Source organism: Pholis gunnellus (assembly GCF_910591455.1).
Source record: "Pholis gunnellus genome assembly, chromosome: 9".
NCBI lineage: Eukaryota > Metazoa > Chordata > Actinopteri > Perciformes > Pholidae > Pholis > Pholis gunnellus.
The window spans coordinates 20,403,087-20,418,706 of record NC_136535.1 but is presented as its reverse complement, the minus strand read 5'-3'; the positions used below and the strand labels follow the sequence as shown (position 1 = coordinate 20,418,706).

General features: G+C 41.5%; 1 protein-coding gene across 5 annotated transcripts in view; it reads right to left on the bottom strand.

Annotated features, from left to right (window-relative positions):
* dscamb (Down syndrome cell adhesion molecule b) overlaps positions 1-15,620 on the bottom strand; it is a gene marked incomplete at both ends in the record, with an annotated part of 110,174 nt that overhangs the window by 80,604 nt on the left and 13,950 nt on the right. For all 5 annotated transcript variants that reach the window (XM_079165906.1, XM_079165905.1, XM_079165907.1 and 2 more), the window contains 2 exons: positions 11,223-11,369; positions 12,314-12,631. In XM_079165906.1, the coding sequence (XP_079022032.1) occupies positions 11,223-11,369; positions 12,314-12,631 (465 nt within the window). The remainder of the gene's footprint in view (positions 1-11,222; positions 11,370-12,313; positions 12,632-15,620) is intronic.

Here is a 15,620-nt window from a genome sequence, read left to right as displayed (position 1 = left end):
TTTATCAAAGAACAAGCTAAAATACTCACATATGAGATTTGTTACTTGTGTAAAATTATAGTATTATTAATGTCTTTGGGTTTAGGGCCGCTTATTTGGGTAAAATAAGATATTTGAATATGTCATTTTAGGCTTTGGGACATTGTGATTTTTGCCATTTCTTTACTATTTCCTGACATTGTGTCGACCACAATTTTTTTAATTAATTGTACAAATAATTGGTGAATTAATTAAGCCATAATTTTTTTGCCACATTGGTTGGATATACATAAACTTCATATTGATTAACAATATGATTTTTGATAAATAATCATCAGTAATGAGGATATAATGATTAAGTGGGTGAAGGCAATTACTAGAACAACCAGAAAAATATGAATAAAAAGTAAAAAACACATCACTTTACTGTAATTCAGGCTTTAAAACCAGAAAAAGACAACAAGTACTCCAGATTATCTCAGTCGACATCTAGTCTCGTATGTCGGTATCGATATATTAATAATAACATTGATATGTTGCCCAGCCTTAAAGCAAAGCTTGTTTCCAGTAAAAAACAACAACAACAAAGATCTTTGGTGCATTCTGATGTGGCTGGCTGGTGAAAGTGCTTCACGTTATCTCAGCCGACCGCTGAAAAGTCCAAGAAGAATCTCATCTGCGCCACATTTCCATCGTTGAGAGAAAACAGACAGAGGAAGGAAAGGAGAGAAAGAGAGAGAGAGAGAGAGAGAGAGAGAGAGAGAGAGAGAGAGAGAGAGAAACGGAGAGTTTGGCTGGAAAAAACAGACAACAATTACACTTGCCCTAGGAGGCCGAGGGAACCTGACCACGTTGCTATGGAAACTCAAGTACAGCAGAAAGTAACAGGAAAATCAATTCAGACGGAGCTTATCTCTCTCTTTCTCTCTCCCCCCCCCCCCCCCCCCCCCCCCCCCCCCCCCCCCCCCCCTCTCCCTCTCTCCCTCTCCCTTCTCATTTCACAAGGGCTACAAAGCACGTTTCCACCCTGAATCACATTTTAACTATTGCCGGGCTGATGCAGCACTAATCACAACAAACACAATGATTTTTCTTCTCATTCCCCGTGAAGGACATTATGTGGATTTATAGTGACCAGAAAGAAGAAAGAAAAAAAAAACGTCTTCAAAACATGCACACCTCTGAAAGTGTACGAGAGAAAGATGCGAGTGCGAGTGCGCTACGACTCGACACAAATCACCCCTCTGTCTCAGGCGCACCGTTCATTTTTTTTTTTTTTTTGCTCTTTCTTTCCTTTCCTCTTCACTCGCTCCCTCGGAGGGGCAACAGCAGCTGTACGCAGGTGATAAGCCTGTGCGGCGATGGGCGCTCGGCTCTGATTGGCTGGCTCAACTCCTACGCTGATGTGAAGATTGCAGGCTGCGTCTGTCAAAAGGCCACTCTCTGCTCGTGGTTGTCATCTCGTGACGCCACTGCCGCAAATGACAGTCCGACTGGCTTCACTCGGAGCGCAGCATGAGATATTTACATTGTTCCTCCCGTAGGTGTTTCTGCATGACACACTCTTAACGTTTAAGAACCCTATCGTGCACAGGATGCAGGACACGTAGGTTCACAACATAATCATAAATGTATCAGACGTATAGCCTCGGCTGCTTTGCACACGGTCACGTGAACAGCTCTGATCATCTAACAGACAGTCAGGGTACGACAGAAAGTGACTGCCTGCAGCCTGCAGGGAGTTTGGGTGTTATTTGGATCTCAGTCGTTAGCTGTACAATGGCAAGGTGAGGTCAAAGACGGGCTGCAAGTATACTCAGTGTGTGTGTGTGTGTGTGTGTGTGTGTGTGTGTGTGTGTGTGTGTGTTCTCAAGGCTCACGCCAAAGAAGAGGCAAGAGGAGAGAAAACGAGCCTTGAAGAAAAATAATGATGCTTGATGCCTCATACATCAAGAAAGAGATAGAGGGTCACCTTGCAGTGAAGTCGGCTGGTCATTTGCTACTGAAGGAGTCAATCTTAAGAACCATTTGTAGAACTCACAGGAGAAACTGATATGATGCAGTAAAGACTGTGAGAATTCAATTCTTCCTTACTATTTTTTATACACGATTATTTATATGTTTAAGATGTTTAAGATCAATATTTAAAATGTATGTTAAATTACTGTTATTTACTTTGAAATCTCAGCTCATCTTGATACGGATGGAATAATGGTGCAGACCCATATACTGTAACGCAGTGTATGAAAAGAGCATTAGAATAAAAACAAGTATAATGATGATATTCATTTCAGAATCCAATTAATGTTTGCAAAGCTCATTGACTGAGATGCTCAACATTTGTTGAACTAATTCTACACTTTCATTCATGTTTCAGTAGTTGCTGCCACCAAAGGTTTGGTCAATAAGCTCCAAATATAGAAAATTATTCAGCTTTTCTGGTTGACAAAAAAGTTTAAAAGATTCAAGACGGTACAAATAAAGGCCCACTCCAGCAAATTCATATTCAGTGTGGGGACTTACAAGAGACAGATTTTAAAAAATAATGGTCAACATCAAAGCAGCAGATGTCAAGAAATCCTGACTTTTAGTCCCTGGTATGGTTCAAGGCCCCAAAACACTGGATCCAACATAATGCTACTCAATGGTGGTTTTCTGGTTAAATGCATATGGAGGAAGAGCGGGTCGTCCAATAATCGGAAGATCCCCGGCTTATCCGGTCCGCATGTCGAAGTGACAATGTGGGCAAGATACTGAACCCCCAAACCCCTAAAGCTCTGCCATCGGTGTGTGAGTGAGTGTGTGTGAATGAATGACTGAATAAGATCCTAACGAGCAGTTTGGCACCTTGCATGGATGTGTGTGAATAGGGCTGTGAGTGGTCAGAAGACCAGTAAAGGCGCTATATAAATGCAAGTCAATATTAAATTATTATTTCAAACTTTGGAAATCTCCTTCCAGAGTTACAGAAGACATTACACGACTGTTTTCACAGGCTGTATAGGACTCTTTGTGACGAGTAAACTCAACATTATTGTGTAATATTGGTGGATTTCCCATTTTAAAACACAAATCTACTATGTATAGATCTATAAAGTGTTTTGTGATAAAAGCACTCAATTAGATCTCCTCTTCTGATTGGTGTCCAGCAGGTGCTCTAAAATCATGATCATGTCTAATCAGTGTTACAGATGCCCAGCAGGGGGGCGCAGGCACCAAGGCTCTGTGTGAAAGTTGAAAGAGGCTCAATGCGATTTACTGTATTTTTCCAGATTAACCACCCTGTGAGCAGAATAAGACCGTGTATTAATCCTTGATTGGATGGAAGGCGGGAGAGGAAAGAAACGGAGTGAAAAATCCCTATTAGGTCAGCAGGGTGATTTGAGTTATTAAGTGCCTTTTTTTTACTCTAATCAGTCACTTCTAAGATGGGATCAGACACTGTTGTATTATGGGATGTGATTGAGCACACCAGTTTGTCTCCATTTCCCCCAGCGCTTCAGCTGGGAACATATGGGAAGGTTCCTCCACGAACCTCGCCACCTGTCACTGACACGCGCAGTCATGAACAGAGGCACTTTGCACCTACACAGCCACAGTCCTCCAACAGCCCACATCCAGGAGAGTTTATGAACAGAAATTAATTGCTTGCTCCGTCTGTAATTAGCTCGCACCATGCTTATTACTAATCTGTGTCTTGGCCTGACGCCAGGCCCGTTCTGGCCCGGCTCCAGTCCATTTTCAACACAGTGTTGCTCCACAGTAATCCATAAGCTCTGGCAGGATGTACCCGTTCCACTAACTGAGCTGTTCTCAACTAAACACACATATTTCTAACTTTTCAGTGAACGAGTCCTCATACCAACTCTCTTTCTATTACTGTATTGCGCCGTCTTTAAATGCATCGCCTCAATTTGAATGTGCTGGTTGCGTAACAAAATGTGATCAGATCCACGAATTGAAACTCTATTTTTGAGTTTTGATGTTGAGTGGATTTTATTCGCATGACTTATGCACAACCCAAAACTGTAAAACTAATTCAGGAAATTACTGTAAACCCGATTCCTGCACTAAAATAACGGCACACTCCACCAAAACAGTGCTTATTCGAGCTTCTGCCTTCAATCCGAGTGGAAAACAAAGGGGCATCCCCATCGCAGAAAGCCAAATTGCCTATTAAAGATGAGAGCATGTTCAGTCTCCCAATGCGCCCAGCCATCACCACCCTAATCATTCCCTGCCTAAACAGCCTAATGGCTGCCATATTGCTGCTGTTTATTAGTAAACACTGATGGAAGAGTGCCCGCTTCAACAGTTGTTGATTTTGTCTATCCGTATGGAGTATCAGCTGGGAATCACCGCCACTGTGCCAGAACGTTGTCTGTTGTTCAGTCTGCCGTCACTAAACAGTTTGCTTTATTTATTTTACGTGCATAGTGATTAGGATGTCAGTAGATGGCATAATATAATATATAGAGCTTAGATAAGGCATTAAACAAATCTGGGAGCTGAGAACGGCCCTTCTTCTGGTGTTTCTAAACCACCAGATTGTTCTACTGATGTGTTATAAAAGACAATGTGAAAGAATTAAAATGTGCAGTGTTTTTTCGGTCACAAACTACAAGTGTGTGCGTCGGTAGCTGAGCCAGAAGGACACTCCAAAGATGACCTTAGGTTTAAGATGCTTTTGGGAAGCCTGGTCCAAGATCGATTTCCCTCCATCTCTGTCTCAGTAACCCTTCTATTGATCCTTATCAAATATGTATCACGTCCTCAAGCCTTCACCGCAGCCAAGAGGGAGACTTCAAACAGCAACAGCTCAAACAGAAAGTCAAAGGAGAGCCGGGTTTCTCTTCTTTCTAAATGGCAAATCTCACTGCGTAGGGAAGATGTGAAACCCGAATAATAATGTAAAAAAAATAACTCAAATATGAGCCAACACATCACGAAACCACAACATATTATAACAGCTTTAAAATAAAAATGTAATCTCGGCTCGTTCAAAAGCTGTAACATCAAAGCTTTCAAAATAACACAGAATGAATGCTTTCCTAAAGCAAGCATGTACAAAAGACAGTGGGGATAGTCATCTACAAAAGGCACCAGAGAGACACACAATACATGAAGCAAACACCCCCCAACTATCTCGGCTCTAACCTCACTTCTTGCTAAAAGGGTCTCGTCTCGTCCTCTTCCAATTCCCCAAACTCCCCTTCACACAGCACTCACATGTTGCAAATGCACAAAATGCATCCTTCAGCTCATGTTCCCATAATTCTCTGTGGCAGCAGCGTGATTAATGCACACAACTATTGATTTTATTTTTTTCCTTTGCTCTTTTTTTCCTTTCTTATTTCTTTCAGGAGAGTGCCCCCCCCCCCCCCCCCCCCCAACAATTCCTACTTGACAGTATCACACTTTGCACTCTGTCACACACACAGATATAGACGATGGAAATAAATTCACAATTACAGCACCTTGATACACACACGCTGTACAAAACAATAAGCACCCCCTGCCCCTTAGCTTTCAGGCAGCTGTGTGTGAGTGGACTGGGAAAAGGGGTGCAGTGAAAGACAAGGGTCAGCATTTCACTAACTGCTGATCTGTGTAGGAGGAGGGGGGGGGGAGCAAAATGATAGGCTCTGTTGTTTTCATAGGGTTTCACTGCAGGATGGGTGGAGTAGTGTGCAAAAAAACCCCAAAAAAAACACATCATGCACCCGCAAACAAAAAACTCACGACACGTATGTGCAGCACATCATGCACACATACATGTTCAAATTTAAATCGTCTGAATTGCTATGCAGGGATCAGCCGTTATCGAGCCCCTGAACAACGAGAGGCAGAGATGGAGCGAAGGAAAAGTGAGAGAGGAAAGGGAAGCGGGAAGGGGAAGAAGGCAGAGGGAAAAGATCATGTGGCTAATGTGACGCAGTCCCTTGTTTACAAAAGAAAAAAGCCTCGCCCACTCTCCTCCTCTACCTTTCAAACCTCTTCCTTCTCAGTCTCTTGTTTCCCCAGCTCCCTCTTCCACTCCTCTGATCTGCCCTCTCCTCCTACTTCCTCGCATCTTCTTACTTCCCAAGCTCAGTTCCTCCACTCTGCCCTCCTTTCAAGGTTGGCCTGACTTTGGGCGTGTTGAATTTACAGCCCCGTCTCCGCCTGCCTCTCAGTGCCCTCGCTGTCAATCTCAGTGAAAAATGGAGGCGGTGGCACATCACTGGCATGATAAATTCCTGCTGAGCAGTGATCCTGTAAACCAAACACCTACAGTTGCCCCTTTGAAGACATCCTTAACATTCCAGCGCCTGAGCTGGTGGCTGGTTAAGACTGTGATTCTATTAGCAAGCAAACTGTTTAATTAGCCTCTATAAGCACTCACAAGAACCCATGAGAGAGGAGTGAGCAGAATGCCAGAGTGCAGAGGCACTTTCATCGCTTGAAAGCTAAACGCGTGGATGGGAAGTGGCCGACACGAATGTGACTGAAAAATGTAACTTGAGATTTCTTTTTACTGATGCCGTGAGTATTGGCAGGGACTTAGTTGCATAAAGCAAATTAAAAAAAAAAACTGGGGCGCTGTGCCAAGCAGGTTATGCAATAAGATGAGAAGAGGGGAGAGAAGACCGACCGTCAAGGCCAGCGGAGGAGGATGGGAAGGAGTGGAGGATGGAGAAAAGAGGAGAGGAGTGAATACAAGGAAACGAAGGACGAAAACAAGGAAAATGCTGGGAACATAAAGAATGTCAGAATCTGACATATATTACAACACAGATATTCTATATACAGTATACACAAAATTAAATTGAGCCTACGCTAAGCCCCTCCCCCCGCTGCTACTTCGTCCCGCTGTCAGAGCTACCATGGAGCCCACACTGTCACTAACTGCTCTACCTGAATGTACCTTTGTTTTTTGGAAGAATTGAAAAGCGTGGACACAAAAAATATTCCCAAAAATACCATAGTGCTACTAAGCCAACCAGTATGGCAAAATGTCATATGATTGACAATTGTCTGACAGTATATCATCAAAGAAAAAAATGGATAACTAGCCACATACAATTAAGAGGATGGAATAGCAAGACGGAGGCACATCGAGAAAGTAGGAAGGTCAAGTTCATTTGTTAGGATGAAACCGCTTGAGATGTACAATCTTGTTTTCGAGGGGGTCGCAAATGGCTTATGGAGTCGTCCCTCTCGCATCGCTGTGAGCATGCGTCTTAATACGGAATGAAGCTTCCCGTCCTCCATCTCCAGCTTAATCTCCAGCCTGAAAAGATGAAAGGCCTGCTTGTTTGTTTCCAGGAGGAAACCCTATCTCTCCACACCAGAGGAGACCTTTCTCCCTCCATTCCTCTTTTCTTCTCTCTTTTTTTTCCCTCCCCATCTAACCTCACCTCTCCCCTCTGTTCCTGTCCTCTCCAGGGGCGACATACAGGCCACCTGTCCGGCCTGCACTTCCTTATCTAAAACTGTGTGAGGCTTCCCACTGGACGAGCGACTGGATGAAGGTGTTGGAGCCGTGTTGCTTTCAGGTATAGTTAGCATTGAGCACGGTTAGCACCAGATGTGTCTTGTCTTCAAAATGTTATAAAAATGAACACAACAAATTAAATAATGTGCTCTCTGCATTAAATGTTTTGGTTTGCAACTAACAATTAGTTTCACTATGGATTCATCTACAAATGTCTTGTTTTGTCCAACTAACAAAAGCTGAAGATATTCAGTTTACAATCAAAGAGAATCAGTGATTTTGCTTTTTGAAAATGATATTCAATTTAAAAAAAAAGTGTTTCTGGTTTAAAAATGACCAGCACCTCACCCTTTATTAACCCAACCTAAACCAAAGTGTGTTTAGTAAACAAATCCTAATTAACATTAAATTAGAAAAATGTGTGAGTAGGGGCACTTCCTGGATGGAAATATAGTTCGTTGGAGGTGCTTATTGGACAAGGATACTCTGTTTTAAACAATATTTTCACAACATTAAATTAGTTTGAAGTGTCGAAATGATGAACAGAAAATCATCCAGCCTTCACTACTGTCACAAAATCGAATTTGTGGTATTGTCCCATAATTAATTTCCCTTGAATTGTTACCAGTCTCCACATTTGCAAGATGCCTACACTTACAGAACAGGATTTGAATGGATGCAAATGTTGACACATGCATAAAAAGCTGTGAGAGCGGCACTTGTATGGAGATTATGTTGACTCCACTGCGTCTACATCTGTAGAAGGTAGGAAAAGTCAATGAGAAATCGCTGTGTGGGAGATGTACAAACAATCGTAAACATAGGTACAGAGGAAAATCATCTGCGGCAGCTCTGAGCGGATATATTACAACTAATACTGGAGGACTCAAACATCTGAAATATTACCGTTAGTAGACAGAGAATTGATGTTCAAATTGCACAACATACAACTGCATGCGTCTTCAAGGACAGTGCAAGGTCTCAGTGACAACATGTTGTTTGCAGCTCATTCAGTATCTCATACTGGTTTTGCTGAAGCTGTTCTCCGCATCCAAGGCCGCCCGGCTCATTAGGCTGCCTCGTACCATGAAGGATGAGAGACAAAAGGTAGGTAGATGGAAAAATACAAAACCGTTGCAGCTCCATCCCTATTCAAAAGCATGGCCACTTGAAAGACACAGCAGCATGTACAAAAAAAAACAACACGACACAGACATAACGTGTGCACGCTGCTACACAAAAGGTAAGCATGTGACAACACCGATACACACATGCATTGAAATAAAGGTCCACCATATAAAATCCAGGCAGCAACACGGCTCGACTCCTCCCCGCTCCACTTTATAGAATTCTTTTTTGTGCCTCTTTCATCTCTCTGTTAGCTCTGTCAATTGTTTATCAAAAGCAGCGAGGAGGCGATCGGAGCCGGGCCTTTGAAAGCTTGAGCAGCGAGAGCCATTTTAAAATTCATGACGGGTTAATGGTATGTTAGTGACATTAGGACCCAGTGAGCTTGCGTCGTGCTCATTCACATTGAAAACAGGCCGCTTCAAATGACTACTAAGCAGTCCTCATTCTGAGAGGTAATTCATATTGTAATTAACTTTTCAATCACAGCTGATTAATTAAGACAGGCCCTAGTCTGTAATTATGCATCTATTTTTGACCCGAATGTGAATCCCTGGATATTCAAAGATTTCAGCGGCCACGATTTACGCCTGAATCCTCTCTACGCGCAAGTTACTCGTCGTAAAAAGCACATTTACACCTGACCATATTAAACTAACACTAGTGTTGATAGGTTTGGATGTTTCAGGGTATGTAAACTGGATGTTCATCAACATTTGCTTCATAATAAAGCGACATTCGAGAACACCACGGTGGTGTTGAGAAATATCAGGAGCCTTGGCTGCTCTTCTTCACATTCTGATGCACAATGCAAGGTAGAGAAGTGCACTTGATGTTACCGTTCCCAACAAAAAAACTGAGATTAATAATTCAGTGTGGTGTTGGATACCTTTATTTTGTATCCACTGAGACCAACTCTTCTTTCATGAAAAATTGAAAAAAAAAAAAAAAAAAGAGCGGCTGGAGAAGGAGTCTGAAAACTAGGCTGGGTCAAGCTGCACCCGGTTGCCACTGTCAAGCCCTGTTGGTATCCTCGTGGCCTCTCGCGCGCGTATTTTCTCGCTCACGCACAAAACACACTCACGCTCGCGTGCACATCCTCCTAACCCTCGCTCCTAGAGTAAACATACCCTCTCCATAACAGTGCGAGGTGAATCCGCTCATGCATCGGAATCGACCATCAAATATTCATCAGCGAGCAGCAGTGATTTTGACAGTGTGCTCATGCTTTTGACAGCACTCGCCTGCTGCAATACTTATTGGAGTAAACACGGACAATCCAATATCGTTGTTCTTTTGAACACTTGCGAAAGAACTCAAAAGAACACAGAGCGCACAATATAATCCATCAAAACCTCACTGCATATTCTATAGGCACTCAGACCTGCTGTAAAAAACTAAAAAAAACAAAAGGGGGGAAGACGTCACTGTAGCACTATAAGAGCTGATTTAAGTAATGATTGCCAATGATTGTATTCAATACAAAAGAATGGCGCACACACACATGCACACTTCAAATTAAAATCTTACTTAAAGAGATGGTCTATACATGTCCTCGTCTTTTTAATTCAGGCCAACAGACCTTTGCTTTTGATAAAGATGAAGAGGAGTAAAACGTTAAAGCATTTCCTCCTCATAATGGACACTTTTTTTCCAGGTACAGATGAGATAAACATCATCTCTGAGTCTTGTCTACATGATTTATTTCATTTACAGAACCTAATCATATCTGCATGCTGCATATTTGCCCGCTCTCCGTGACATTAGGCGATGTCTTCAACCGGCAGCTCGCGGCGAGTAACTCGAGTAACCTCCAGTAAATAAGTCGCTGGCATGGATCAGAAGACACATCTTCATGCTTGAGCAGACACATTTAAAATGCCACCAAAACACCGTCCCAGATTCTGCCCTCAGTCAAATGACATCAAGTGCTCACTTACAGGTCCCTGAACGCCCCAGTATGAAGCGAAGTCAGCCAGCGGGCATACATGGAGCAATCAAGAGATAAGCATCCCATTTAACTTGAGTAAAAATCCAACCCGCAGAACGTCCTGGTGTCTTGCGTTATCACGCTGTGCCACTGGATTCAAACAAGGAGGGTAACTAGGTCAATGATGCCATGTAAACTGTTCCACTTTACCCCTTGCTGGACTCAAAATGGAGTTGGCTGAGGTGAGGTGTGTATAGGAGAGGGAAGATCGGTGATTCAACGTGACAGTTGTCAACATCCTCTGGCTAGTGAGAGGACAGGGCTGTGCAGAGCTGCAGAGCCTCAGTAATGGCAGACTACGACAGAAAACAGGTAAGAAGATGACTCACAGTGAAACAGAACATAGTGTCCAAAGAGCGCGGAGCAGAGCAGAGCAGGGAGGGGTGCTGGGATAAACAGCTAAACAAAACAAAAAAACACAACTTTCCCTCCGTCAAAGACTTCATCTTACAGCACAAAACGGCTTCTCTGTCCGCTCTTTAATACCTGAATTACCTTCGACAAAGTCATTTCAACATTAACACTGGCGTTTTACCTTCACATGTTACACATTGTGGACAGGTTGTGTCCCTGGATTTATTTTAACACTAAAAGCTCTGTACTGAACTACCCATGTACACAGTATGCAAAGTATTTTACTTGTCTTACCTGAGTTGAGTGAAACTGTGTCTTTCTCCCATGATACAACAGTGACGTAGGCCTCAACAGAAGCGGGGATAATGCACTTGAAGACGGCTATACTGCCTCTCATAGCCTTCTGGTCGGCCACTCTGACAGTGTAGGGTTCCCGTGAAACTGTCGATCAAGAAAAACACACATTCATGACGAGTCTCATTCATAAGAGACCAACTGCTTTATTGTATTCTTCTTTTTCTTTTTTAGGGACAGGATGGGTGTCCAGTTCAAACCTTCTGTAGTAGTAGTATCACAATACTACTACTACTTTGTGGTGTACAATTATGCAACATTACACTCGGAAAATTAAATATTAAGCAAGACAATGTTTTTACACTCTAATAAAAAAATATTGATAAGCTTTTACTACTTTACAGATATTAGAGACCAACAAATATTGAGTCTTTATTTTAACGTCAGCAGAGGTTTGGATCAAATTTGGTCACAGATTCAATATTTAATTTGAGTATGAAACATGCCAACATGGACAAGAAGTCTTTAAAGTGTTGAGAAAAGAAATAAAATCTACGAATCCATCTGCTGAGGAAGGTCATGTGATACAACAGAACGCTCCATAATAGCTAATGAGAGGACTTTGCCATCAGAATAAGCACATTTTGTATCATTGTGAATTTGAACAGTTCACTCTAGTAATCAAAATGAATATGTCTCCTAACTACTTAAGGCTTTTGATGTTTTTAAGTTCAGCCGATCTTTCCGATCACTTATCTGGAGCAACATATTAATCAATCAGACTCAGACAAATTAAATTAAATCATGCTGAAAATGCTTTGAACTTTTGCCAAAGATGATGGAGTTATTATATGATTTTTGGAAAAATGCACTTTATTCCTTTGCAATTAATTTGTCTTTCAAGTGTTACACAAAGCATCACTACTAGTAGGGTTGCTACTATTACAACTACAACCTACCCCTATATGTACATTACATTACACTACAGTTATTTAGCAGACGCTTTTATCCAAAGCGACTTACAATAAGTGTATTCAGTACTGACCACTACCAGTACTCCTGCTACACTAAGCCCTCCACTGTGGACTCACCGGCTTTGATGTGGACATCCTGACTCCTAATCTTGCCAGAGGGGTTCTCGGCAGTGCAGTAGTACGTGTTGTCGTGGATCAGCTTGCTGAAGCTGGACGGCAGGAAGTTGAAGATCTGGAGGGTTCCATTGGGGTGGACATGGCGGATGCCCGGCACATCGTAGATCTCCTCGCCGGTCGCCAGATACCAGCGCAGCGAGGCAGGGGGCGCGCCACCAGCAGGACAGGGCACAGAGGTCCCTGTGGTGCTGGCAAATACTACCTCTTGCAAAGATGCATTGACAAAATATAAGCTGGAATGTAGGTCCTCACTGAAAACTGAAAGAGAGGAAACACAGAACGTTCACTGTTAGTAACCATTGTATTGTATTTGATCACTTATCCTCTAAATAGTTTGGTAGCAAAACTTTGAATGTAGCCTTTCAAAATAAATCTAGAGTAGAGAACACAGATGTTTGTAGAGAAATGTAGTTTTTGTTCTTTTTTATATTCAGATTGTTTGGCATTTGAGCACGAAAATGTAAAAAAAAAGCCCAAATTAGTATTCCTCTTAGTCAGTCACTGTAAGTGCTTCTAGTTATGGAACATGATCGGTAGTTTAGGATTCATCAATGTAATTCCCATCCCTGGGACCTCGGGAACATTAAATTAACATAAACTACTATCAATTATGAAATAAGGTCAGTTGCCTTGATCATGTTCAAGCTTTAATTCAAGGCAAAGCCAACATCACAGTAAAGAGACAGACGTTAAATGCAGTTTGTGCAGGAGCATTCTCCAGAGGAGAGGAGGGTAATAAATGTCAATGTTGGACCAATTAGCTCCATAGTAATCTACAGCTGTTTGATTTCAGAGAGCCAGCACATGTTTGCAATCTGAGCTTCTGTGTATGAGAGGCAGTCTGTTTTTTATGATTTCTAATTCATACTTGTATATACAGTATTTGTATGTGTGTATCTCTCTTGCCATCTCAGCCTGGTGACGAGCCCAGAGGCTCTGCCCTAAATGGCTCACAGTGGCACTGGCAGCTGGCTTGGACCCTCCCAGGGGAGAAAACATTTTAGCACTTCATAAATTCCTAACAAGGTTTCAAATTGCAGACGTTTCCATCCTTTTCTCTGCTCCAGCAGCTCTCAACCAGCAATGAGACACTCCAATGACCTGCTCATGTACACACGCACATCAGCTCAACGCTCATTTGTTGTTACAAATTATTAGCACACTAAAGATCAATACCGCAGCGTTGTTGTACAGGCATTTGTTGACATATTGGAGATCTGGACAGTTGCACCACTTCTGAAACGCAAACAGCTCAGCACTCTCTGTGCATTGTTAAATTTATTCAGATAATGTGGACTGACTGTGGGGGATTTTCAGCCACATGACAAGGAAAAGAAAAGGTTGCCGTGTCCAATCATTGATGTCTGACCACATGCATTATTACCTAGTGCAAAAAGTAAATGATGGCATGATATATTGATGTTGTTTTCTTTATGATTATCATTGTTTTCTGTGTGCCTCACTTCTTATTTTGAATTGAGGTCACCAAATTAGTTATTCAAATGAGAAAGATGCAAGTAAACTATTAAAGATGAGGCCTGAAGTCCAGTCTAATCAGCCAAATGAGTGGAAACACCTGTTCTGATGTACTCTGGGGTTTTTAAGAGGGGAAAAACACACGATTAAAGGTATGCACAATATATTAGGATATTAGTACAATTATTTTCACTCATTAAGACTGCATTGATAAAAAGAGTTATTATACAATAATATAATGTATAAAATGATACCTCTGACAGGGGTGATTTAGCATAATCAATACTTTTATATCAGATATGCTCAGTACTCTTTGCTGACAATAATTAGCCTATGTATTTTCACTTGCTGTAAGTAAAGATTGTAATGCATGACTTTTACTGATAGTACTAGAGTGCTTCTTACACTACTGTTTAGTTAGATGGTGAAAATATAAGCTAGCTATCCCATTTTCAAGGATTTAATTAAGGATCATTTATTGTCATAATGCAACACAGGAATACACAACGAAATTCAGTTGTAGCTCATTTTCAACACAACACATGACAAATATTCCTGTAGTGCATTTTTAAAATGTTGAGCTAACTTTAGCTTTACCTAGCTAAACCTCGCTGAACTGGTGAAGGAACAACTAGCAACAGGCTAACATTAACGTTAGCATCAGGTTAGCATCCGGCAAATACATCAAAAACAGAAACGGTGTATACATTTTAATAAGTGTTCAAGTGTTATTCCTGCTACGCTTTATAATACATTAGCTAAGAGAAAAAACGACCACCAAACATGTAGCTTGTTCTTTCTCTTTTAGCTAGCTGCTGCTGAAAGAAAGGACTTTGCAAACAGCTGCATGTCTGTCACTCACAAGCAAACAGGTGACGCAATTATTAACATAGGCTACTGTGCAATAACACAACTTATAGTAAAACCTCTTCTTATAATAACTGTTTTCAACATAAATGTATAAATGATCCATACACACAGTTTACTAAATATTTTTTATGTAGTCATAATATCATAATATAAGTCATCAGTGTTTAACTATGCAGCTGTTTTTAGTAGTCACTGTAACACAATTAGACTTTGACTGGGATGTCAATCTTCAAACACTACTAAACATTACATGGAGGAAATGAAGGAACGAGCACACCATCCACAGCCTGCAGACACTGTGGTGAAATACTGCAGCTACAGCTTGTATCAAGGTGTCGGGCCTGACGGTTTTAGTAGCAGGACAGTCTGATTACTGAATCCATCTATTTGTTTACCTTCGTGACTCTGCTTGCCGTCTGTCTCTGTCTGTATGCTGATTTCATTTGTGCATGACAACAATGCACATTCCTGACACTGCTGCACAGAACTGTTTGTTACTTCCATTTGTGAACGGTACAAGGTGATGACTAACAATGCACCTCTGGTTCTTCATATTTCTGTGAATATGTTAGATGTTCACTCTATAGAAATGACCCTGTGAACAGCGTCAGTGCTTATTAAGTCTGGTTGTATTTTGGTGCATGTTTTCCCATCATTAAACATCAGGAAAATGGAACAATGCTATTTGTCTGTCTGACTGTGGAAAACAAATCACTGAAAACTGAACATTTTACTAGATTTTCTTTCCCCTCCTGAATAGGTTGAACCCTAATCCTCATGGTAATGAGTAATATAAGTAGTGTTGTGATCCGATTACCAAAGCAGATTGTGTGAACCTCACAAAGCATTTTACATATGAAACACATTGGTTCTCTAACATATTTGACTTCAAATAAAATAT